Source organism: Pistacia vera, unplaced genomic scaffold (assembly GCF_008641045.1).
Source record: "Pistacia vera cultivar Batoury unplaced genomic scaffold, PisVer_v2 Contig196, whole genome shotgun sequence".
NCBI classification, from domain to species: domain Eukaryota; kingdom Viridiplantae; phylum Streptophyta; class Magnoliopsida; order Sapindales; family Anacardiaceae; genus Pistacia; species Pistacia vera.
In genome coordinates, this window is record NW_022195997.1 from 1,476,117 (window position 1) to 1,502,492 (window position 26,376).

The window sequence follows — 26,376 nt, forward strand, 5'->3', positions numbered from 1 at the left end:
TCCTCCTCCGCTGCCTCCTCCTCTTCACCTGAACTCTCGTCGGACTCCTCTTCTGGCCTGGATTTGCCAACCTCCTCTCCTCTTCAGAACTGTTTGCTCTGTTCTCTCTCTGTTGTGCCGCCGTCGTCTCCGCTGCTGGAACACCTTCACTGATCGGAGATCCACCGGAGCAGCATTGAACTGCTTGCGCCGCCGGACTCTACGATTCGAAGAGGCGTTGGGTTTTCCTCTCATTGTGAAAGTCAGCCATGGTTTTCGTGGGTTTCCTCCTCATGGAATGTAGACATGGTTTAAGAAAGGAAGAAGCTTTAGGATTGAATTTGGGTGTGAAAATTTGTAGGAATGTGGACTGTTATTGCCGGAAATTGCACAGAATGCATTTAGGTATTGAAGATACGATTTTGCCTTAATTGGTTTCGATTAAGCGCTTGAATGGGTGGGGCTCTTTTTCAAATTTCAAATTTTAAAAACTATCATTAATTATAATTTGTCCTTATATTGTTTAATCTTTTCATTTTAACCCATTTACATGTTTAATGGATCCTAATTTGCCACGTCAGCTTCTCTAAATCCATTTTCTTAAATCGAAACTTGGGATGGCGCGTCAGCTAAATTTTCCCACCAAATATAGCCATATTGGATCAACTTTTCTTTGGATTCTACTTATCGAAATAATTGTTGTTTAAAACTGCAGAGAATAAAGGGTCCCTTGTTTGGGTGTTATTAGTGGGCTGAGGACGGCTCAGGTAGACGTGTCCATATATTTCTAAAGCTAAATTCTCCATCAAATATAGCCTTATTGGATCAAATTTCTTTGGATTCTACTTATCGATAATAAGTAGTTGTTTCTAAAACTGCAGAGAAATAAAGGGATCCTTGTTTGGGTTTGTTAATTTAGTGGGCTGTGGACGGCTCAGGTAGATGTGTCCATATATTTCTATCAATGTATATTTTAGTACATGAATTTGCCATCAACAGCACGTGTTCTCTCTTAAGCCACATGTGAATTATTCCGTGAAGAAACTGAAAAGTTCAAGGCATACACATGTGAATATTCCGTGAAGAAACTGAAAGTTCAAGGCATAAGATTTCTGGTTATGTACATAAAAGTTCATTAATGTGTTTCATCACATTATGGTTCCTTTAACTGAAAAATTTTCTTAGCTCTCTCAAACTCAGGCCTTCCTTTTTTTTAACAATTCAATAATTAGCACAGGGCGACGAATTGGCCTTCCCACATCATAGGTATCATCTTTGTAAATCTATTCTTTCACCTTTTTACTCTTGATTAATTTTCTTTACATTAGATAATGATCTTAGTTCAAAACATTCTTTTTCTGAATAAAATGCATAAAACATTTATTTGTGTAAAGTTATACTTTAGTTAGCTAATATACTATATATATATACAGATCAATCTTTTTTTTTTTTTTCATGTTTTCTAATACTTGTATACTTGAGTTCCAAAATTGGTTAAATAAATGAAAGCATTTCATGGTTTTTTTTTTTTTTTTTTTTTTGTAGATCAAATAAGAGTGTTTTCCTCGGAAGGATGATAATAATTCGAAGAATGGGCAATGTTACTGAAACATGATTGCCACTTGTAATGGCAAATGTAATCCTATTCGTAGTTCTCCGAGAAAGAGCTCAGGAAAGCAACTATTAATTATGACAATCAAAGATTAATTACAACAAATAAAACATTTTATAGGTTGTACAATGGCTTTCTACAAGACCGTCAGATTGTGTATGAAGTTTGAACCCATTTGCTTCCACACGAAGAAGAAGTAATCCAACGGGCATCAATAACATTGTATTTGCAGCACACAATGAAGCATAAGAATTTTCTGAAGTTGATCGGAAGTTGTTTAGAAACTCGAGTTCCATCTAGCTTTTGATTCCGTTGGGTATTAACTTGCTGATCATATTTGGGTCATTCTCAACCCGTCTTGGACCTTTATTGTTGAAACTTAGGTTAAAGATTGCAATGGAGATAGCTCATGCACTTGCATATCTTCACCTTGGATTCCCTAGACCTATTGTTTTGGAAGTCTCCGGACCATGGAACATTTTACTTGATGAGCAATTGTTGTAAAACTATTTGATTTTTCAGTATCTGAGTTTATTGCAGAGGGTAAAACTCAGTTGGAAGTCCCTTGGTGAAAAGTATGGTATGAATATGTTCCACCGAGTTTTTAACTAAAGTAAATCCCAATAGGAAGTTTATTTGCAATGAGAAGGTTGGTGTTGTATGTTTGGCGAATTGCTATTTATGTTTTGAGTGGACTAAGCTAAAAAACTTCAAGAATAAAGGTTTTCAGATGGAGGATATTGGCATGATAATCTAAATGAATATGATCGGTAATTGGAGAGGGAATATGTTCAGTAAAAGAACAACAATTGCTAGCTCTTGCAAGGCTTGTGTGGAATGTCTCTCTCCTGAACCAGAGATAGAGTCAAATATGATAGATGTGGCAAGCAACTCAGAAAATGTACAAGTCTAGCTAGATGTCATCAGTTTATGTATTAAGGATTCTGCTTTCTTGTTTATGGATGTGTCAGTATTCATGCCTTCATTTCCATGGCAGTAGTTGAAACATTCAAATAAACTATTTCTTAAGTTCAAGTGCAAGTAGATTTTGAGTCAAATGCCAATTTTATTGAGAGTTGCATATTAAAAATTTGAATTATTAAAATTGAGGTTTATTATGTTGTATACCAAGATAGAATTCGTCAATGAAATGACGAGTCAGTAGGTAGGGGTTTTTTTTTTTTTTTTTTTTTTTTTAAATATTTCCAAATGGGTGACTTACTTTTAATTGGGCCAAATTGTTTGGTAAATATAATTAAATTATGGGCCCGTTTGGATCGGTTTGAAATTTTTAAACAAGGGTATATTGTGTTTAATTGAGCAGATTACGGTTTGGCATTTTTGTACAAAACATTACCGGAAATAGTGACAAATAGTGTCAAAAAGGGGGTAAATCACGGGAATAATATTACTTGGGGGCAGGGTGGCATTAAATATATTGGGAATCCAATTTATGTCCAATTTTGCCCCAAAACAGTGGACAATGTGAACGAAAATATCCTCGTTTGTTAATAATTACAAAACACCCAATTTTAAAATGATAAAAACACCCCCATCACCACAATGCCAGATTCCGGCCACCACGCGGAATCTGGTTGGAATCTGCCTTACGACTCAGACTGGTCGAATCTGGCAGGGGTGTGTCGATATAACCTTTTCTGACCATATCCCTGAAAAGGTTAGATCTACGGCCTATGGCTAGATCTGGCCGTTGACGGCCGACAAAGATCAGATCTGGCCGTCGTTGATCGTCAACAAAGACCATTTCTTTTGGACGGCCAGATCAGTGAATAAACAACCATTTTCAGTCATTTTTAGGCCGTTGTGATAGATCCAGCCACCACTAACAGTGGTTGCCGGAATCTGGCAACTTGGGTGGGTGGTGTTATTTTTGTTAATTTTTAAACTTTTTTCTGGGGGTGTTTAATTAAGTTAATAAACTTAAGGGGACTAAAAGTATTACAAAAATAGAATAGTATTTCCCAAATAATTAAACAAACAAGTATTTTGGAAAAGGATAGAGAATAGGGTTTGATATAAAAAAAACAAGCCCTTAATTATATATCTAGTAATCATCTAAAGGGCATCTAGTAAAGAGTATTTAGGACATCGGTTATTACTATCAACCAAACACATATTATTATAAATCCCAATAAAAACCAAATACAATAATCATTTAAGCTCGGTAATCTACAATGTAATCTTTCTTTTCGGTAATCTTATTACTAAGTAAAAAAACATTATATGATCCAAAAACCCCCTATATGTTAATCAAAACTTTTCACACTTGAAACTTTCAATGACTAAGCTAGGCCTTCAATTAAATATATACTTAGGGGGTGTTTGGTTAGAGGCAATGAAAATTTCTTAGCTCTCTCAAACTCAGGCCTTTCTTTTTCTTAACAATTTCGTTATTAGCACAGGCGACGAATTGGTCTTCCTCACAAGTACATCGTCTTTGTAAATCTCTTTCTTTCACCTATTTTTACTCTTGATTAATTTTCTTACGTTAGATAATGATCTTAGTTCAAAACATTCTTTTCTGAATAAAATACATAGAACATTATTTGGTAAAGTTATACTATAGTTGCTAATATACTTATATATATATTACCGATCAATTTTTTTTTTTTTTCATGTTTTCTAATACTTGTATACTTGATGTTCCAAATAGTGGTTAAATAAAGAAGCATTTCATGGTTTTTTTTTTTTTTTTTTGTTTTTTTTTGGTAGATCAAATAAGATAAGTTCATGTTTTCCCCGAAAGGATGATAATAATTCGAAGAATGGGGCAATGTTACTGAAACAATTGATTGCCGCTTGTAATGGCAAATGCAATCCTATTCCTAGTTTCTCCGATAAAGAGCTCAGGAAAGCAACTATCAATTATGACAATCAGAGATTAATTATAAATAATAAATTTTTTTATAGGTTGTACAATGGCTTTCTACAAGACCGTCAGATTTGTGTTATAAAGTTTGAACCTATTTGCTTCCCACATGAAGAAGAAGTAATCCAACGGGGCATCAATAACATTGTATTTGCAGCACAAATGAAACATAAGAATTTTCTGAAGTTGATTGGATGTTGTTTAGAAACTCGATTTCTCATTCTAGTTTTTGATTCTGTTGAATGTATTACACTTGCTGATCGTATTTTGGGTCATTCTCAACCCCGTCTTGGACCTTTATTGTTGAAACTCAAGTTAAAGATTGCAATGGAGATATCTCATGCACTTGCTTATCTTCACCTTGGATTTCCTAGACCTATTGTTTTTGGAAGTCTCAAACCAGGAAGCATTTTGCTTGATGAGCAATATGTTGTAAAACTATTTGATTTTTCAGTATCTGAGCTTATTGCAAAGGGTAAAACTCAGTTGGAAGTCCTTTTTCCGAAAAAAGTATGGTATGAATATGTTCCACCCGAACTTTCACTTGCAGTAGCTCCCAATAAGAAGTTTACTTCCAATGAGAAGACTGATGTTTATGGCTTTGGTGCATTGCTGTTTATGCTTTTGAGTGGACAGAGTGTAAATAACTTTCTCAAGAATGAGGAATTTCAGATGGAGAATATTGGACCTGATAATCTAAATGAGATAATAGATCCGGCAATTGTTGGAGTGGGAATATGTTTGGTAAAAGAATAACAATTGCTAGCTCTTGCAAGGTTGGTGTCCGAATGTCTCGGTTCTGAACCAGAAGATATGCCAAATATGATAGATGTGGCAAAGCAACTCAAACAAATGTACAAGTCTAGTTAGCATGTTATCAGTTTATGTATTAAGGATTCTGCTTTCTTTGTTTACGGATGTATCAGTAATTCATGCCTTCATTTCCATGGCAGTAGTTGAAAACCGTCAGATAAACTAATTGATAAATTTTCAAGTGGAAGTAGATTTTGTCTATTCTCTGTAGTTTTAGAAACAATTACTTATTATCGATGAGTAGAAGCCAAAGAAAAGCTGATCCAATGATAGCTATATTTGATGAGTTATTATATATGCAAATGAAGAACTAGAATCGAGTTAAATAGGACAATGGCTACTACCCAATTACACTACAAAAATAAAAACACATCATAGAAGGATGAAGTATAGGGTTTTAAATCAGTAAATAAAAAGAAAAAATTAACTTGAAATAGTACGGGCCTTTAGAATCAGAACAGCCCAACATCATACGTAAAATGGTTAGTTTTCGAAAGTAACACTAACTGAAACATAAGACTATATGGAATTATCAATTTCCCGTATGACGGTATGAGATCCAAAGCCTGAAAGCCCATACCTCTAAATGTGATTTTGGCAACTGAGGAACAAGAAGTCAAATTTTAAATACACTGCGTAACCACAATTGGAATGAGACAGACCTAAGTCTATTAATCATCTAAATGGACCTGAAGTAATAAGTTTGTGTATACATACAGCTGCATTATAGGCAGCAGCCTTCACACCAAATCCACAAAGATATTTCGCGATCCTCAAAGTTTCTTTTCTAGTAGGAACATAAATGATGGTTGGCCCTTGTTCTAAAGGCTCTTTGATGATTCGTCCTCTTTCTTCCAGCTTATCAGGTGGATCAGTTATCCTAGATGACCCACATGTATCCCATTCTTCAGGAGGAGAATGCCCATAAAATTCACCACAGGCAACTGTAAAAAATAGAAGTGACCAGAAAACAGAATAAAGAACATTGAAGTTGAGTTATTACAAAGTGGAAACTATTCATCCATACATTGCTTTTGATTACATGTCACAACTAAAGCCATATAAAAAATAACAGATAAGTCTTCTTTAGGACACAAGAGTCAAGGGCAGTGACTTTCAAGGAATAAGATTCCTGGTTATGTACATAAAAGTCCATTAATTGTGCTTCATCAGATAAGTCTTCTTTAGGACACAAGAGTCAAGGGCAGTGACTTCCAAGGAATAGATTCCCTGTTATTTACTAAAGTCCATTAAAATGTGCTTCATCATATTTTATGGTCCACTTCAACTGAAATTTTCCCTAGCTCTCTCAAACTCAGGCATTTCTTTTTCTTAACAATGGACATTGGCCATCCCTCCACATCACAGGTACATCATCTTTGTAATTCCTTTGTTTTTGGTTAATTATTTCGCCTGTATGATTCTTTCTTGCTACTCTAATTTCACCCCTATTTTATCACTAATTTTCTTTACATTAGACAATGATCTTGGTTCAAAACTTCTTTTTTTCTTAATAAATACACTATAACATGTTATTTGTGTACATTATTCTAGGTAGCTAATGTATTTATATACATACAGGATCAATTTTTTTTTTCTTTTCATGTTCTATACTGTATTCTTGATTTTCCAAATTATGGTTAAATAATAAAGCTTTCATGGGTTTTTTGTAGATCAAGTAAGATGAGTTCATGTTTTCCCCAGAAGGACGATAAAATTTGAAGAATGTGCAATATTACTGAAACATTGATTCCACTTGTAATGGCATGTAATCCATTCGGATTTCTCTGAGAATAAGATCTCCGAGAGCAACAATTAACCTATCACAATCAGAATTAATTTCTACAATATACGCTTTATACCTTATACAATGGCTCCTACAAGACAGGTCTTTTCTTTCTGTTATGAGTTTGAACCCATTATCTTCTGGAAAAGAAAGTAATCCAAAGCATCAATAACATTGTATTTGCAACACAATGAAACAGAAATTTTCCTGAGTGTCGATGTTGTTTAGAAACTCGATTTCCCATCTAGTTTTTGATCCGTTGGACGTATGACACTTGCTGATCGTATTTTGGGTCAACTCACCCCATCTTGGACTTTTTGGTTGAAACACAGTTAGATTGCAATGGGATATACCATGCACTTGCATATCTTCACCTGGTTTCCCTAGACCTATTGGCTTTCAAAGTCTCGCACCATGGAACATTTTACTTGATGAGCATATTTGTACAACTATTTGATTTTTCAGTATCTGAGTTTATTCCAGAGGGCGAAAACTCAAGTGGAAATCCCTTGGCTGACAAGTAGGGCGTGAATATGATCCCCTGAGTATGTACTCTGCAAGGGATCGAATAAGAAGACTTTGGTACAAGTCGCTTTTTATGCAATGAGAAGGTTGATGTTTATGGCTTTGGTGCATCGCTGTTTATGGCTTCTGAGTCGACAGAGCTTATTAGACTTTCTCAGATAAAGGTTTGCAGATGGAGGATTTGGACCTGTAATCTAAATGAGATAATAGAGTCCGACAATGTTGGAGAGGGAATATGTTCGGATAGAAGCACAACATTACTTGAGCTCTTGCAAGGCTTGTGTTCGAAATGGTCTCTACTGAACCCATAAAGATAGGCCAATATAGATAGGTGGCAAAGCAACTCAGACAAATGTATAAGTCTAGTTAGCATGTCATCAGTTTATGTATTAAGGATTCTACTTTCCTGTTTATGATGTATCATAATTCCTGTCTTCATTTCCTCATTCCATGGCTTAGTTTGAAAACCTTCGAATAAACTATGTGTAAATGTTCAAGTGCCAGTAGATTTGTCTATTCTCTGCAGTTTTAGAAAACATTTCCTTATTACCGATAAGTAGAATCCAAAGAAAGTTGATCCACCAATGGCTATATTTGATGAGTTATTATTCCGCAAATGAAGAAATTAAAATTGAGGTTAAATAGACAATGGCTGCTACGTACCCACCCATTTGCCCCAACATGCATCATCAACTGACTTCAGAGCTTTAAACAAAAGGACGGGTTATAAGCCAATCATGGGTTCTACACAACATTGGTACAGAAAAAAACTAAAACTCTGATGACTTGATTCACGACTTCTTTTTGTGAAGGTTTGCACCTAATCTATTTCTAACATTGCCCGTTTCGGGTTAGTTTTCTAGACTTTCGTCTTCTTGACTTTCGTGGTTTTTTGTGTGATTGCCTACTCTCTAAGTCCTGGCGACGAATCTCAGGATCAGCCCCACCGTTTTCACACTCTGAGAAGCTGATAGATTGCATTCGCTTGCGAGAGCAGCCATGTCGATTCGGTAAACGTAAAAAGTTTGCTCATTGTCTGATTGCAGAAACTCCAGTCCAGTTCTGTTGGCTCTGGAATTTAATCTGAACGTGATCTGCAATAACAGTGTATTTGAGTGATTGGCTAAAAACGTAGCATTCATATGCACGCACTCAAGGATATGAGGAAAGCACTACAAACTGCGTAAGTGATCATGCCAAGACAAATGCTCTTGAACCATAAAAAATCGCAATTATGTACCGCTACTGCCAGGAAACGATGCTTAACAACTCCAATAGAGAATGAATGGACCAGAAATTATCTAGAGAAGAGAAAAGTTATTTTGAGGCATACTTTCTCATCTCCTTCTCTGATGTGATCCTTTATTTTCCAAGATTCGAGCAAGACCTCGCCACCATAGCAATCGGTTGCCAAAAATTTTTGGGACTGTCTCACATAAAAAACTTTTCAAAATTCAATCTTTCATGTCTTTAAACAACATTGAAGAATGAATGAAATGATTCTTGACACCTCCCCTTATTACTGACAAAACATCCTGAGGTTTGGCTTCTCCATGAATTTTGGTCGTCTAATGTCCACTACAACCTCATCATCATAGCCATCCACAGATTTTTCCAAACCTGAATTTTGACCTAAACCTTGTAAGTTTTATAAAAAATTGGGAAAATCATTAGCAAATATATGTCAAGCACCTATATAAGTATTGACGTGTCCCATGACACACTTCCAAGATGAATTATGCTGTTTTGCATGGATTCACATGTACCAGAAAGATAAAGCTGCAAGGTAAGGAAGACAAGCCACAACACTACACTAATAGAAGCATAACCTGCATCAAAATATTTGCTTCCTCTTTCAAATCTGCATTACAGGAGGTCCATTAACACACACAATCACACCCTGCTACAAAGGCTTCACTATTTTTACTTTTCAAATAATCGCTTTTATTCACATACTCACCTCAGATGGGATACGATATGATAGCATAATTACAAGATCTAGACATATATCTATCCAAAGTATTGAAAAGAATAACAATATAAAAACTATAATCTCCCTTCTTAATATTTCAAGATTCTAACTGAAGGACAAGAAGTCTGTTAACCCAATCAGAAGTGGATTTCACTGTGATATTAAAGAAAGAACTAAAAACAAAAGAAATTTACATACATTAGACATTTGTCGTGACCAATTCCTCCCCAAAGTACTCCACAAGCATTTTAGCTCGACAACATGAAGTATTCATTCCATTCTGCAATCAATATGAATTCTAATATAAACGCTTCAAACAAAATGGACATGCAATAAAGTAAAGAAATGTATTTTTAAATGCAACCCTGAAGCACTCAGATCGCATCTTATACTTCCTGTTTGGTTTGATCTAAACTTCTTCAATTCCAAAAGTGTTGGTGCTACTCAACAATTTGCATATAGAGCTGCTTGACAGAGAATTTAACTTTAATTCCCTTAGAAAAAGAAATTGTATCTAGATTTTAGAGCACAAGTCATTCTCTAAGCAATTACAAATAACTTTCAACACCATCGAGTGAAAAAGGAATATAAAGTTACAATATTTTATATGCAAAAATAAAGTTTCTGCTCAAACCAATTAGGAGGCTGCTCAAGCAGAATTCTGCTTAATTGTTACTGTAACATGTTTTCTTGAGAAAAAAAAGTTAATAAGGGCTTACTGCATTCTGCTAATTTCCATCCCTTCCAACTCGCCAGCTTCTTACTTCATAATCTACAACATTCTGCACTAGATTAGAGATTACAGGAACTCGCACACGACTGACCACTGACTAGCAAGATATAATTTGGGGAAGCATTGTCATGCAAGTTCCAAAACGGGAATGTACTACTGACAATTGCTTAGAGACCAACAATTGCAAGAATTTATTCGCAGCATAACATAAGTGCACTAAAATGATACGCAGCTTCCATAACTTTTTGCAGCAAACTATCCAAATATAAACCTTTGGCACAACGTAGTGGATGATTCTTCGAACCATTTAACTTGTCGATCCCACATTCAAAAGCAATCGTTGCAACACAACCTGGATGGAATTCAAAATTGCAGTGTCCAAATTCTTTTTCCTATTTCGGATTACGCTACATAACTAAAACTATCATAGAAGGATGAAGAGTATAGGTGTTAAATAAGTAATAAAAAGAAAAAAAATTAACTTGAAAAAGGTACCAGCCTTTAGAATCAGAACAGCCACAATCAACACAAATGGTCAGTTTTCAAAAGTGATACCAATTGAAACTAAGATCCTACCTGAATTACATTTCCACGTATCAGATCCAAAGCCTGAAAGTCCATACCTCAAGCTTGTTTTCATGAAATTCATGTGAACCCCCTTAATGGTGATTTTGGCAACTGAGGAAACGAATCAAATTTTAGATACACTGTGTAACCACCAATTGGAATGACAGCCTAAGTATATTATCATCTAAATTGACTAGAAGTAATAAGTTTGTGTATACAACACGGCATGTAAGCAGCACCTCAACAACCACCCAAAAAGATATTTCGCAATCCTCAAAGTTCTTTTCTAGTAGGAATGTAAATGATGTTTGCCCTTTCTAAAGGCTGTTTTATGATTCGTCCTCTTTCTTCCAGCTTAGCAGTGGATTCAGTTATCCTATGACCCACATATACCATTCTTCAGGAGGAGAATGCCCATAATTCACCACAGGCAACGTAAACATAGAAGTGACCAGAAAACAGAATAAAGAACATTGAAGTTGAGTTAATACAAGTTCCACATTCATCCAGACATTGCTTTGATTACTTGTCACAACTAAGCCAATGAACTACAGTTTAACCTAGAAAAAAAAAAAAAAAACCTCAAGACAAGTGAAAATGGTACATCCCACATCATCCCACTCTGAAAGATGTCACATCATTTTCCAGATATCTACTGACATTTTCTTTTTCCCTTGTAGAAGTCTATTTCATCATTATCTGCTCAATATCTCCATCCTCAAGGTTGTAGATTGGAGAAATTCTATCTGCCCCCAGATGTGTCACAGCTGGACGAGCTATCAGATTGATCTCTAACTCTGGTATAGATAGTTTTTTTTCATCTCACCGGTCTTTCCCTTTCTGCATATGTGTCTATCAGCTGGCAGAAATCCTTCTTTAAGGAGCTGGTGAAGATGTTTCCTATGCTTTACCTGCAAATACGCAGCAAGTTTAATCGTTCGGCTTCCACCCCAAAAAGCAAGCACACTCGGAGAGAAAACATGGAACATGGAACATAGAATATTAGAATTCCGTAAACAAGAGTTATTTGATACCCCTGAAATCCAAACGGGAATAACAAAAACTCACCAAGAACCTTAATTTGGACGAAATAACGAAGTGAGTACAATCTTTGGTCCTTTGACATGCATATGACTTAAGAATTTCTTTTGAACTTAAATTGTGCAGTAGCATCAATGCCATCGTGGAATATCAGATTTCAAAAATTTAAACAGTTAGCACTGAAGTTCTCCGCAACACAGACATCGCCTGAAACATAGATTATCTTTAAAAAAATTGAGATAACACTACCATCCTAATACAAGAATTAGGTAGTTGAATGAAAAGAGTATATATAACAGTTAAGGAGCCACGAAGACAGTGCAGATAATCCCACATAGCAGAAACAATATAAGACTAACAGAGCAAAATCATACTAGGGTATGACACTTCAAATTTTTTTATCCGCTTGCAACATGTGGTACCTATATCCAGGGAAAATAACAATGTTTGGCCTCATATGTCCGTTTTGTAAAACATTTGATCAATTGATAGTCATTTAGAGCTGGTTCATAAATTCATTCAAAATATTGTGCAACTATAGACAAATCTTGCAAAAATCCGACACTGAGTAATGTAAGTAGATTGTAGCAAAGACTGTAGAATAGCCATGTGGTTGGATGGAGAATAGAACCTGTAGTCACGCCTAAAATCATGGCCCACTTAGAAACACAATGGACTTCATCAATCGCAAATAATGCAATTCCACGATTTTCAGCAAGTCTCTGAAGTGGTTTATCAGTCTGCGAAAATTTATCATACTCCTTCAGTCATATGAAATTAGGAACACCTCTTTGATACGCTAGCCAATGGTAATACATGTCCCTCACCTTAAACAGTCTCTGGCAAATATATTATATTGTACATTCCTATCATTGCTTTCTGCTCGACGCTGCTGTCGTTGCCCGGATCCAAGAAAGCAAGCAGATACCTCATGTTTTGACAGCTTTGAGCACTGATCATGCATCAAGCTTATCAAGGGTGAAATCACAACCACAACCTTTCCCGTTAACAAAGCCGGAATCTGGAAGCACAGAGATTTCCCTGCAGAAACTATAACAAAACATGAACCACCCAATACATAGAGACAGAAACAGCCTAACAGACAACAAACATTAGCTAAGCAAAGCACAATACCAGATCCTGTGCGGCAAGAACTAGCACGTCTGGATGACTAACCAAGCCGCCAGCGCTTCCTTCTGAAACTCTTCATGATGAATACCAAACGCTTTTGTAACAGCTATTCACTTTCACCTCCAATCTGACCCAATCTTCGCCTTGTTTAGACAAAACTGGCAACGACTCAACCTCCATCTTCCCATACACCCCACATCAAGACAAGCCCCTTATGTTCTCCAACAACACCAGCAACACTACGACCCGCCCTAGAAACCAGTCCATCAGATACAACATCACTTTTGCTTCTTTTTTGCCTAGATTGAAATGATCCACATGCTAGACTGTCCTAAACCTCTTTTGCCCTGAACCTTCCCATTCCCATGTTTTGAAACAATGCGAACTACTACTAGTATTAGATACGCCCTTACAATTCTATGGAACCATTCAAATATACTCAATGGCTTCGCAAACAATGGGCCAACTGCTTCTACAGCTTCTACAACAGCTGAATTTTCAAATCCCATCTCAATCACTTTGCATATCTTGATCGCCATTTACCACTCATTTTATGAAAACTGTTTCAATTTTTCAAGATATATATAAATAATGTAAACCCAAAAATAAAGGATCTAAAAACCAATAACAAATCATACAAAGAGCCAACGAAATTATTCAAACAATTGTTAATTTACTGATCGGGAGAGTCGAGAGTGATTGAAACCCTAGGATTTCGGTAACTTCTTTTTTTTTCTTTTTTCTTTTTTTAATTAACTGACCGGCGCGAAACTTAAAATTAGGGACTGGGTTGGGAAATACATTTTGAATCCTTATAGTTTGTTATGTTACACTTTTACCCTTCAAAAAGCCTCTAAAAGAATTGAAATCACTATTTTAAATTGTGCAATATAAAAATATATGCAACTATTTTCATATTGAAATGTTATTTAAGCCTCGTTTTTATGTTATTGTTAAGCATTGTTCAAAAAATTTGTCAATTTGTTCATTTATTTAAGTTTTAAATATAAATCTAATAATATTATCTTATCAATAATTATTATAAAATAAAACAAAAATATTGCAATATTTTAAGATTTTAATCTTTTCGACAAAGACCACTAAATAGAAACTAAATCTATCCATAAGTATAATAACGATGTTTAAAAAAAAGAAGCAAAATAAAAATAAAATCCAAACAATAACTATATAAATACTTGAACCCATTGGTATTGTTAAAAAAAAAAATAATAATAAAAAATAAAAAAAAAACTATTTTGAGTCCTAAATCTCTTGAAGCTTTTTTCACAACTCAATCATAAGGTTCATCTTCTTCATGATAATCAGCTGAAATTGCACCACTCTTCTCATAAACCTGTTTAATGACAAGATTACCAACATCTTCAACCTCCTTCAACTTCTCATCAAACTCATCCTTCTCAGCATTCTGGTTATGAATATGTTTATTCCAGTATCTGAGTTTATTCCAGAGGATAAAACTCACATGGAAGTCCCTTTTCCGAAAAAAGTATGGTATGAATATGTTCCACCCGAACTTTCACTTACAATAGCTCCCAATAGGAAGTTAACTGCCAATGAGAAGGCTGATGTTTATGTCTTTGGTGCATCGCTATTTATGCTTCTGAGTGGACAGAGCTTATTAAACTTTCTCAAGAATAAAGGTTTACAGATGGAGGATATTGGACCTAATAATCTAAATGAGATAATAGATCCAGCAATTGTTGCAGAGGGAATATGTTCGGTAAAAGAACAACAATTGCTAACTCTTGCAAGGCTTGTGTCGGAATGTCTCTGTCCTGAACCAGAAGATATGCCAAATATGATAGATGTGGCAAAGCAACTCAGACAAATGTACAAGTCTAGTTAGCATGTCATCAGTTTATGTATTAAGGATTCTGCTTTCCTTGTTTATGGATGTGTTAGTAATTCATGCCTTCATTGCCATGGCAGTAGTTGAAAACATTCAAATAGACTATTTCTTAAGTTTTCAAGTTGAAGTAGATTTTGTCTATTCTCTGCAGTTTTAGATTACTTATTATCGATAAGTAGAATCCAAAGAAAAGTTGATCAAACAATGGCTATATTTGATGAGTTATTATATATGCAAATGAAGAATTAGAATTGAGTTAAATAGGACAATGGCTACTACGGTACTACCCATTTGCCCCAACAATGCATCATCAAAATCTGATCTTCAGAGCTATAACAAAAATGAAGGGTGATAAGCTAATCATTGTTTCTACACATACATTATACAGAAAAAAAAACTAAAATTCTTATGACTTTGATTCATGACTTCTTTTTTGAAAGTTTTGCAGCTAATCTACTTCGAACAGTGCCCGGTTCCAGTTTAGATTTTCTAGACTTTCGTCATCTTGATTTTCGTGGTTTTTTGTGTGATTGCCTCCTCTCTAAGCCCTAGCGACGAATCTCAGGATCAGCCCAACCTTTTCCCCACTCTGAGAAGCTGGAATAAGATTTGTATTCGCTTGCAGAGAGCAGCGTGTCGGATTCAGGGTAAACATAAAAAGTTTGCTCGTTGTCTGATTGTAGAAACTTCAGTCCAAGTTCTGTTGGCTCTGGGAATTTAATCTGAACGTGGATCTACAAATTGACAGTGTGGCTGAGTAAATTGTCAAAAAACATAAGCATTCATATGCAGGGGCGGACCCAGGCCCTTTGAGGGTAGGGCCTACCGTCAACTTTTAAAAAAAAATTGAGAAGTTTTTTTAAAAGGTAAAAAAAAAAGAAAAAAGTTAGGTTTTGTCTTTTTTATATTCAAGTTTTTCTTTCCCAATTCCCAACTTCCCTTCCCTTTTACATGCGTATCTGGATTTGGAGTGATTGTAATCCATATTTTTGTAAACCTTTGTGTATTTTACTTTTATTAGAGTTGTGATTGAATTATAAATTTATGTAGAATATTTTTGGTGAATTTGTGGTTATTGTAAATGATAATCCTATTTTTCCCTATGATTTNAAAACTATAATTAATTATACTATGAATAAATTAAGTAATGTTATAAAATTATAATTAATTAAGTAATCATTTAACTATAATTTAATTTTATAATTTATTAATTATGATATTTAACTAGTAATTAAATTTATTAATGTTTATCAATTTATCATATATAATTAATTAATTGCTAATCTACTATAGATATACTTAGAGCTTGATAATTAAAGTAAATAACTAAATATATTATTATTCAATCAAATATACTATTTTACTCAAAAATAATTCTTTTAATAAAATTAAAAATTTAAAACACTTTTAATTGGATCATAATTCCAATTATTCACTTAATTAATAAAAAGTTAATTTAATATTAATATATTATAATTTATTAAACTTTTTAATATGGTGTAATTTATATGTAATAAGTAAATTGTATATATATTTAATTAGGTTATTCTAAAAATTTAACTTTTTCTATTTTAATTTTTTTTATATGCAAAATAATAGAAACCTCCAATTATTTACGTTTCACAAATATTTCATTGCAGTCCAGGTTCTAAAACAGGTTCTAAAAATCAGTTCTAAACAGATTCTAAACCGCGTACCTGTTATAGGTTCCAAACAAGGTACTCGTTTTAGGTTCTTTTTTCAGGTTCCGGTTTTGGTTCCGATTCTCCACACACAAGAATCAGAATCGAAACTGTATAGTATCAGTTCTAATAAAATGGAACCGAAACTTATCCACACAATGTCAGTTCTGGATAGATTCTAGTTTTGACTATGCGTAGAGGTGGAAAAAATGGGTTAGGCGGCTCAACCCTAACCCGACCCGTAATAAAGAGAGTTCAGCCCGGCCCACCTTAATGGCGGGCCGGGTTGAGCTCAACCCGCCAGCAACCCCCAGGCGGGCCGAGTTGCAAAATGGCAACCCGCCAGCTCGCGGGTTGCTATTTTGTCCTCTCTGCAGGAGGATCGCAACCCGGCGGGTTGCAGGTTGGGCAAAAAAAATTAAAAAAAAATACAAAATTTATTTAGTTTTTTAAATTACACTTTTACCCTTGAAATATAGCCGTTTTATAGCCGTTGGAGGGGTCTTTTTCGTCATTTTCTTTCCCCATTTTTTTCTATAAATTGGCCCTAAACTCTCATATTTTTCTCACAACTCAAATTCTCTCATTCTCTCATATTCTCTAATCTCTATTCTCTCAATTATTCATTTATTCTCTTAATCTTTTTGTTATCAATTTGCTCTTATTTTAATTTTTATTAGTTTTTGCAATTTTCAATTCATATTTCCAATTCTTTTTCTTTAATTTTATTTTTTCTACATCAATTTTTTTTTCAACTACAATGGATAGATATTTCTCTCCCTCAATTTTAATGATGAAGAAAATAATATCTAGTCCAGTCCCGTAATATTTACTATAATGACAGGAGATTCAAAGTCATGCTGTCCCAATCCCAGTCTCAGAATCCGATACACCTCAAAATATGCTGTCGATTCCAACAGCTCCCGGTGGTTCTAGAAGTCGTCCTCGTAATCGTCGTCCTCGTCCAACTTCATCTCAAGCTGAGGCGGGATCATCAACTGCCGTCGAAAGCGGAGACAGACACACATCAGACGTTTGGGCGCATTTCGACACAGTTTTACGAGACAGAAAATGGCGTTCAAGTCAAGAAAGCAAGATGCAAATATGTGCAAATGTTTAAAAGCGATTCAGGTAATGGTACTAGTACTTTAAAAAGGCATGCTAATAAACATATTAATCAACATGGAAATAGAGAAAGCAATCAAACTCAAATAACTAATATGGGTACTACTTGGCGTTATAATTCTGATGTATAAGGGAACAGTTAACTTAATATATTGCTGCAGCTGATCAACCTATTAATATGGTGAAGATAAATATTTTGAAAGATTTGTTCAAAATTCATTTTTCCAGGATTTAAAAGTTATTCTAAAACTGCAACGAAATGATTATAAAATTGTTTAAAAAAAATGAAATTAGAATTAAAAAAATAATTTCATACTTTTATATAGTGGTGGCTCTAACTGCCGATATTTGGAGTGGTAGAGCTAAACAAGATTATATTTGTGTTATAGTCATATTTTGATAATGAATTTAATTAATCATCTTTATAGGATTTAGATTAATGGATGTGGATCTAGTGGTTAGAAATCTATAATAAAATGTTGAAGTTTTAGAAGATTATGATATATTGATAAAGTAATAAGTTTAGCTTTAGTAATGCAAGTTCTAATAGTAAAGCTATAGATTTTTTTAAACTAATATCCTTTATATAACAATTTAGTAACGTTTTTTATACAAGTTGTAAGTGCTGTTGTGATGTCTGTATTTATTTAATGAAATGTATGGAAACAATTAAAAAAATATGATTGAGAATTAGGGAATCTTAGCTTTGTGTATTCTGGTAGTAATAAAAGAAATACTGAATTAGAGCGGTATAAAATCAATATGTCTCCTAGAACTTTGCATTAGATATGCTGTTAGATGTGAGTATTTAATAAATGCTTGATTCATGTTTACCTTATGCTAATATAATTGTTTTGTAGCTAATAGGTTCATATTATTTTGGTTGAAAAATTGTGTGTGTAGTATTTAGCTAAATTGAGTTCTTTTTTTGAATATTTTTTGTCAAAGTTTTTACCAATCCACTTACAACTTTTGGTGTGTATTATCCTACTAGTCCATTGGTAATACATACAATTATAAAAATTTCGAGTTATTTACAAAAACAGTGACAATGAAATTTTAAATGCACCAATAAAGGCAATGGAAATTTTTTTTTTTTGAAATATTGGGGAACCATTCCTTTTTATTGTTTAGGTGCTATATTTGATCCTAAATTAAATTAGCATGTTTAGAAAATGGTTTTGACAATTTAAGTGAAAATTACAGACCGAATCATTTGTCAATCAAATAGGAGAGGTAAAAAATGTCTTTTCGAAGATATTTCCAAATATGAAAACAGGTATGGGAACCCGCAGTCGCAAAGAAGCGAAATATCCAGAGAAGTTGTAGCAAAAGAAACAACAAATAAAGACTTATACTCTTGGAATGCACTGAATAGGCCGAAGAGGACTCGAATCGAAGCACAGCCGCAGCCTCCTCTTCAGAAGCACACACCACTACCAACAACAAACAACAAAACTAATATACTGTCCTCCATGGAGTCGCAGAGTAATGAACTTCAACAATATTTGGCAACCCCCGAAATGTTTTCAACGGGTCACTTTAATATCTTAGAGTATTGGAGAGCCAGAAAATGTATTTTTCCGGTATTATCAAGACTTGCCTTGGATGTTTCGCTGTTCCTGTCTCAACCGTCTCATCACGAACAAACATTTAGTGCAAGTGGAAGGATTTTAAATGAAAGGAGGACTAAACTTGCTCCAAAAATGATTGAAGTCCTCACATATCTTCGAGATTGGGAACGATCGCGCCATCAAGATCAATAAGAGGTTATCGACAATATTTTAGTAGAATCGTTTCAATTTTGTAATATAGTGATACAGAGGGGAGGTCCTAGTGAACCACCCCAAATTAGTTGTTTTGTAAAATGTAATTTGTAAATTAATTGTCAATTATTGCACTCTTTTTCTTACCAAGTTTTTTTCCCATTGGGTTTTTTTGGTGAGGTTTTAACGAGACAAATATAGTTGTAATTTCTTATTTTATTTTTTGATAAATGAATAATTTTTCTTATATTATAATTTTATTGTATCAAAATTGAATTAATATTTGAAATGTTAACAAACAAAAAAATTGAATTGAATTATTGATATTTGAAAAGTTAATTAAAAACAATTATATTTATAATTATTTATTTGAAAAGTTAAATAAAAAAATAAAAAAAAAGGAAAATCGGGCTAACCCAACCCAGTCCGTCACCTAACCCGACGGGTTAGGGCTGGCAGGCCAGGCTGGGTCAGCCATTTTGAAGAAAATGGCGGGCCTAACCCGGCCTGCCTTTGCTGGCAGGCAGATTAGGCCCGGCCCACCAAACAAAGTAATCCACCACGCACCAGACCGGGCGGACTACTTTTCCACCTTTGTCTATGCTTGCTCACCCCTAACTTTAATTAACACGAAGAACAGTGAAGTGAAATGGGTACAGGTTGTTAGAACTGAAAGTATTATGTGGTGGTGAGTTGGTAAACATCAAATCATAATTGAATGTTCAATGGTTGTTAAAATCTTGTGTTGAAGAAACTAACACGTCACTTATTTTTCAATGAAAAACTGGATGGTCCATTTTGGAGCTCAATAGGTTCCCCAACTAAACAGCAAATTGATTAATGCTCAAATTCAACACAAGATTTCACAGCTTTCAAATTTTGTTCAACTATGGAGAAAAATTGTTGTGGCATTACTCGAGGAATGTTGAACAAAATATTGTGTTGAATTTGGGCATGTTGTTCAACTAAGGAGAATGACTGTTGTGGCGTTACTTGAGGAATGTTGAACAAAATGTTGTGTTGAATTTGGACATTAATCAATTTGGGCAATTTGTTCAACTAAGGAGAACAACTGTCAGGCGCTCAATAGGTTAGTTTATACAGTACACGAATTCGCCATCAACAGCTACGTGTTCTCTCTTAAGCCACATGCAAATTATTCGGTGAAGAACATGTAAGTCTTCTTTAGTGAGCTGACTTTCAAGGAATAAGATTTCTGGTTACACTACATAAATAAAAACACATCATAGAAGGATGAAGAGTACAGGGTTTTAAATCAGTAAATAAAAAGAAAAAATTAACTTGAAAAAGTACGGGGCCTTTAGAATCAGAACAGCCCAACATCATACACAAAATGGTTAGTTTTCAAAAGTAACACTAATTGAAACATAAGATTATATGGAATTATCAATTTCCCGTATCAGATCCAAAGCCTGAAAGTCCATACCTCTAGCTTGTTTTCATGAAATTCATTGTGAACCCGCCTTAAATGTGATTTTGGCAACTGAGGAACAAGAAGTCAAATTTTAAATACACTGCGTAACCACAATTGGAATGCGACAGACCTAAGTCTATTAATCATCTAAATGGACCTGAAGTAATAAGTTTGTGTATACATACAGCTGCATTATAGGCAGCAGTCTCCACACCAAATCCACAAAGATATTTCGCGATCCTCAAAGTTTCTTTTCTAGTAGGAACATAAATGATGATTGGCCCTTGTTCTAAAGGCTCTTTCATGGTTCGTACTCTTTCTTCTAGCTTATCAGGTGGATCAGTTATCCGAGATGACCCACATGTATCCCAATCTTCACGAGGAGAATGCCCATAAAATTCACCACAGGCAACTGCAAAAAATAGAAGTGACCAGAAAACAGAATAAAGAGCATTGACGTTGAGTTATTACAAAGTGGAAACTATTCATTCACACATTGCTTTTGATTATGTTTCACAGCTAAAGCCAATGAATACAGTTTAACCATAGAAAAAAACTCCCCAGACAAGGGAAAAAATGGTACCATCCCAATCATCCACACTTTGAAAGATGTCAACATCATTTTCGAGATATTCTACTGACATTTCTGTTTCCCTTGTAGAAGTTATTTCGTCATTATCTGCATCAATATCTCCATCCTCAAGGTTGTTGATTGGAGAAATTCTATCTGCCCCAGATGTGCTACAGCTAGAAGAGCTATCAGATTGATCATCTAACTCTGGTAACATAATAGTTGTTTTCATTTCACCAGTCTTTCCCTTTCTGACATATATGTCTATCAGCTGGCAGAAATCCTTCTGATAAGAAGCTGGTGAAGATGTTCTACTATGCTTTACCTGCAAATAGCAGCGAGTTATAGTGGTTTGAGTTTCCACCCAAAAAAAGCAAGCTACACTCGGAGAAAACATGGAACATAGAAATATAGAATTCCACAAGACGAGTTATTGATACCCCTGAAATCCAAACTGGAATAAGGAAAAACTCACCAAGAACCTTAAATTTGAACAAAATAAGGAAGTGAGTACAATCTTAGTTTCCTTTGACATGCAGGGATAATCAATGACATAAGCAGAAACAATATAAAGAATAACAGAGCACAACCAATACTAGGGTATGACACTTCAAATTTTTTTATCCTGTTACAACATGTGGAGTGCAGATACCCAGGGAGAAATAACATATGATTGGCCTCATATGTCCCTTCTGTGAACATTTAATATAAGTGTGCAACTATAGACAAATCTTGCAAAAATCCGACCACTGAAGTAAATGTAAAGTAGATTGTAGCAAAGACTGTAGAAATAGCCATGTGGTTGGAATGGAGAATAGAACCTGTAGTCAGGCCTAAAATCATGGCCCCACTTAGAAACACAATGGACTTCATCAATCGCAAATAATGCAATTCCACGATTTTCAGCAAGCCTCTGAAGTGGTTTTATCAGTCTGCAGAAAATTTATCATACTCCTTCAGTCATATGAAATTAGGAACAACCTCTTTGATACGCTAGCCAAATGGTAATACATGTCCCTCACCTTAACACAGTCTCTGGGCAAACATATATTATATTATACATTCCTCTCATTGCTTTCTGCTCCACGCTGCTGTCAGGTTGCCCAGATCCAAGAAAGCAAGCAGATACCCCATGTTTTGACAGATTTGAGCACTGATCGTGCATAAAGCTTATCAAGGGTGAAATCACAACCACAACCTTTCCCGTTAACAAAGCTGGAATCTGGAAGCACAGAGATTTCCCTGCAGAAAGCGAACTATAACAAAACATTAACCACCCAATAATATAGCAACAGAAACAGCCTAACAGACAACAATCATTAGCTAAGCAAAAGCACAATACCAGATCCTGTTGCGGCAAGAACTAGACAGTCTTGATGATCTAATCAAGCCGCCAGCGCTTCCTTCTGAAACTTCTTCAATGATGAATAACCAAACTGCTTTTGTAACAGACTATTCACTTTCACCTCCCAATCTGACCCAATCTTCGCCTCTTGTTTAGACAAAACTGGCAACGACTCAACCTCCATCTTCCCATTACACCCCACATCAAGACAAGCCCCCTTATGTTCTCCAACAACACCAGGCAACACTACCGACCCAGCCCTAGAAACCAGTCCATCAGAAACAACATCACTTTTGCTTCTTTTTTGCCTAGATTGAAAATGATCCAATATGCTAGACTGTCCTAAACCTCTTTTGCCCTGAGTCTTCCCATTCCCATTGTTTTTGAAACAATGCGAACTACTACTAGTATTAGATACGCCCTTACAGTTTCTATTGGAACCATTCAAAATATATCCAATGGCTTCGTCAAAATTCATCTCTCATGTCTTAAAAATGAATACATGTCAAGAATGAGATGAACTATAGATCATGTAACACCTGCTCCCTTATTTTACTGACAAACATCCTGAGGTTTGGCTTTTCCATGAATTTCAAGATTCTAACTAAAGGAAAGAAGCCTTGGTTAACCCAATACAGAAGTGGATTTCACTGTGATATTAAAAGAAAGAGCTAAAAATAAAAAGAAATATTACATACATTAGACATTTGTCATGACCAAAGTCCTCCCCAAAGTACTCCACAAGTATTTTAGCTCGACAACATGAATTATTCATTCCACATCTGCAAGTCAACATGAATTCTGATATAAAGTTTCAAAACAAAAGAACGTAAAGATTGTATTTAATGCAAACCTGAAGAAATCAGATAGCATCTTATACGCTTGTTTGGTTTGATCTTCACTTCTTCGACTCGGCACAAGTGTTGGTGCTCTCAACAAATTTGCACATAGAGCTGCTTGACAGAGAATATTAACTTTAATCCACTTAGAAAAAATAAATTTTAATCTAGATTTTAGAGCACAAGTCATTCTCTAAGCAATTACAGATATCTTTCACAAACGTGGAGTGAAAAAAGGAGATATAAAGTTACAAGAATTTTATGAAAAAAGGAGATGAATGTCAAGCAGAATTCTGCTTAATTGTTATTGTATCCATGTATTTCTAGTCAATGTATATTTTAGTACATGAATTCGCCATCAACAGTTACGTGTTCTCTCTTAAGCCACATGCGAATTATTCCATGAAGAACATGTAAGTCTTCTTTAGGACTCAAGAGTCAAGGGCGGCTGACTTGTCATGTACATAAAAGTCCATTAACTGTGCTTCATCAGATTTTAATTGGCCTTTCTTTTTTCTTAACAATTTCGATTAATTAGCACAGGGCGAATTGGCCATCCTCACAGGTACATCGTCTTTGTAAATCTCTTTGTCTTTGGTTAATTAATTCTGCATGTATGATTACTTTCATTGCTACTCTGTTTCACCTATTTTTACACTTAATTTTCTTTACATTAGACAATGATCTTAGTTCAAAACATTCTTTTTCTGAATAAAATGCATAGAACATTCATTTGTGTACAATTATACTATAGTTTGCTAATATATTTATATACATACATGATCAATTTTTTTCTTTTTCATGTTTTCTAATACTTGTATACTTGATGTTCCGAAGTAATGGTTAAATAAATGAAAGCATTTCATGGGGTTTTTTTTTTTTTTTTGTAGATCAAGTAAGATGAGTTCATGTTTTTCCCGAAAGAATGATTATAATTTGAAGAATGGTGCAATGTTACTAAAACAGTTGATTGCCACTTGTAATGGCAAATGTAATCCTATTCGTAGTTTCTCCAAGAAAGAGCTTAGGGAAGCAACAATTAATTATGATGATGACTGATTAATTCTAACAAATATGACTTTTCATAAGTTGTACAATGGCTTTCTTCAAGACCTTCAGATTTCTGTTATTAAGTTTGAACCCATTATCTTCTTAGAAAAAGAAGAAGAAGCAATCCAACAAGGCATCAATAACATTGTATTTGCAGCACAAATGAAACATAAGAATTTTCTTAAGTTGATTGGATGTTGTTTAGAAACTCAATTTCCCATTCTAGTTTTTGATTCCGTTGGATGTACGACCCTTGCTGATCGTATTTTGGGTCATTCTCAACCCCATATTGGACCTTTATTGTTGAAACTCAGGTTAAAGATTGCAATGGAGATGGCTAATGCACTTGCATATCTTCACTTTGGATTCCCTAGACCTATTGTTCTTTTAAGTCTCTCACCATGGAGCATTTTACTAGATGAGCAATATTTTGTAAAACTATTTGATTTTTCAGTATCTGAGTTTATTCCAGAGGGTAAAACTCACTTGGAAAGCCCTTGGCTGACAAGAATAAGGCGTGAATATGATCCACCTGAGTTTTTACTTGGAAAGGATCAGAATAAGAAGACTACTTGCAATGAGAAGGTTGATGTCTATGACTTTGGTGCATGCCTGTTTACGCTTTTGAGTGGACATAAATTTTATCACTTTCTCCTGAATAAAGTTTTTCAGATGAAAGATATTGGACCTGATAATCTAAATGACATAATAGATCCAGTAATTATTGGGGAGGGAATATGTTCGATAAAAGAACAACAATTGCTAGCTCTTGCAAGGCTAGTGTCGGAATGTCTCTCTCCTGAACCAGAAGATAGGCCAAATATGATAGATGTGGCAAAGCAACTCAAACAAATGTACAAGTCTAGTTAGTATGTCAGCTGTTCATGTATTTAGGATTATGCTTTCCTTCTTGTATAGATGTATCAATAACTAATGTCTTCATGTCTATGGCAGTAGTTGAAAACCTTCAAATAAACTAATTGATAAATTTTCAAGCGCAAGTAAATTTTGTCCATGCTTTTGTATAGTAGGCATATTATTTTTTTGACCCTTGAAAGATCAAAATCTATCAACTAATGGTTCCTTTGGAAAGTCATGTAAATTAACCTCGAGTCATCAATTGATTTGTACTTGAACTGCATCATAGCACAAGTATATATATACTTGTTTTGAAGAAATTCATGTTAGAGTAGGGTTTGGGTAGGAATTTGGATTTGGATTCGTATTCAAATAGTAAAAGATATTTTGGTCTATACGGTGATTATACCATGTCAGTTAGATCTTAACGATAGGTGTAGGAAATTGTTTTTCTCAAACTTGGTGGGAAAATGAATATCGCCAAACCTCTGGTGGGAAATTGTTGTCATCCCGCCTTGAAAAGTCAACTTTATCGCCTGGTATTGAGAATTTTCCATCTTTCCAATGTTTCCCACCACTTCCCTTGAGCCATCATTTGTTTTGTTGAATTCATTGCAATTGTTGAAACAGAAAAAAAGGAAGAAACTTCCTTGTCCTAGTGATAGAAATTTCTAGTGGATAGACAATTTTTGAGAGAAGACTTCCATAGGAGATAAGGCAGCAAGCTCTCAAGGTGCCAATTTGCAGATCTGTCTCTCAAGGGTTCTGATCTAGCTTGAAGGTATT

General features: G+C 34.7%; 3 protein-coding genes across 3 annotated transcripts in view; 1 reads left to right on the top strand and 2 right to left on the bottom strand.

Annotated features, from left to right (window-relative positions):
• Positions 1-10,339, bottom strand: part of LOC116127998 (ATP-dependent DNA helicase Q-like SIM) — a 57,757-nt gene extending 47,418 nt beyond the window's left edge. Inside the window, exon 1 of the mRNA XM_031413666.1 lies at positions 10,297-10,339. The gene's annotated coding sequence lies outside the window, so the exon portion shown is untranslated. The remainder of the gene's footprint in view (positions 1-10,296) is intronic.
• LOC116127900 (ATP-dependent DNA helicase Q-like SIM) overlaps positions 1-23,885 on the bottom strand; it is a 79,754-nt gene extending 55,869 nt beyond the window's left edge. Inside the window, 8 exon segments of the mRNA XM_031413558.1 lie at positions 20,940-20,996; positions 21,113-21,339; positions 21,511-21,823; positions 21,974-22,093; positions 22,181-22,430; positions 22,521-22,740; positions 22,841-23,625; positions 23,697-23,885. Coding sequence (XP_031269418.1) covers positions 20,940-20,996; positions 21,113-21,339; positions 21,511-21,823; positions 21,974-22,093; positions 22,181-22,430; positions 22,521-22,740; positions 22,841-23,321 — 1,668 coding nt within the window. The 5' untranslated portion in view covers positions 23,322-23,625; positions 23,697-23,885.
• An 871-nt stretch (positions 23,886-24,756) lies between these two features.
• On the top strand, positions 24,757-25,602 carry LOC116127901 (putative wall-associated receptor kinase-like 16). The gene has a single exon (XM_031413559.1). The coding sequence runs from the start codon at positions 24,757-24,759 to the stop codon at positions 25,600-25,602; it is 846 nt and encodes a 281-aa protein (XP_031269419.1).
• The last annotated feature ends 774 nt before the right edge of the window (positions 25,603-26,376 follow it).

Bases quoted from the DNA above. Each gene is read 5' to 3' on its own strand.
- LOC116127901 (XM_031413559.1), top strand. From the start codon at position 24,757: ATGACTTTTCATAAGTTGTACAATGGCTTTCTTCAAGACCTTCAGATT.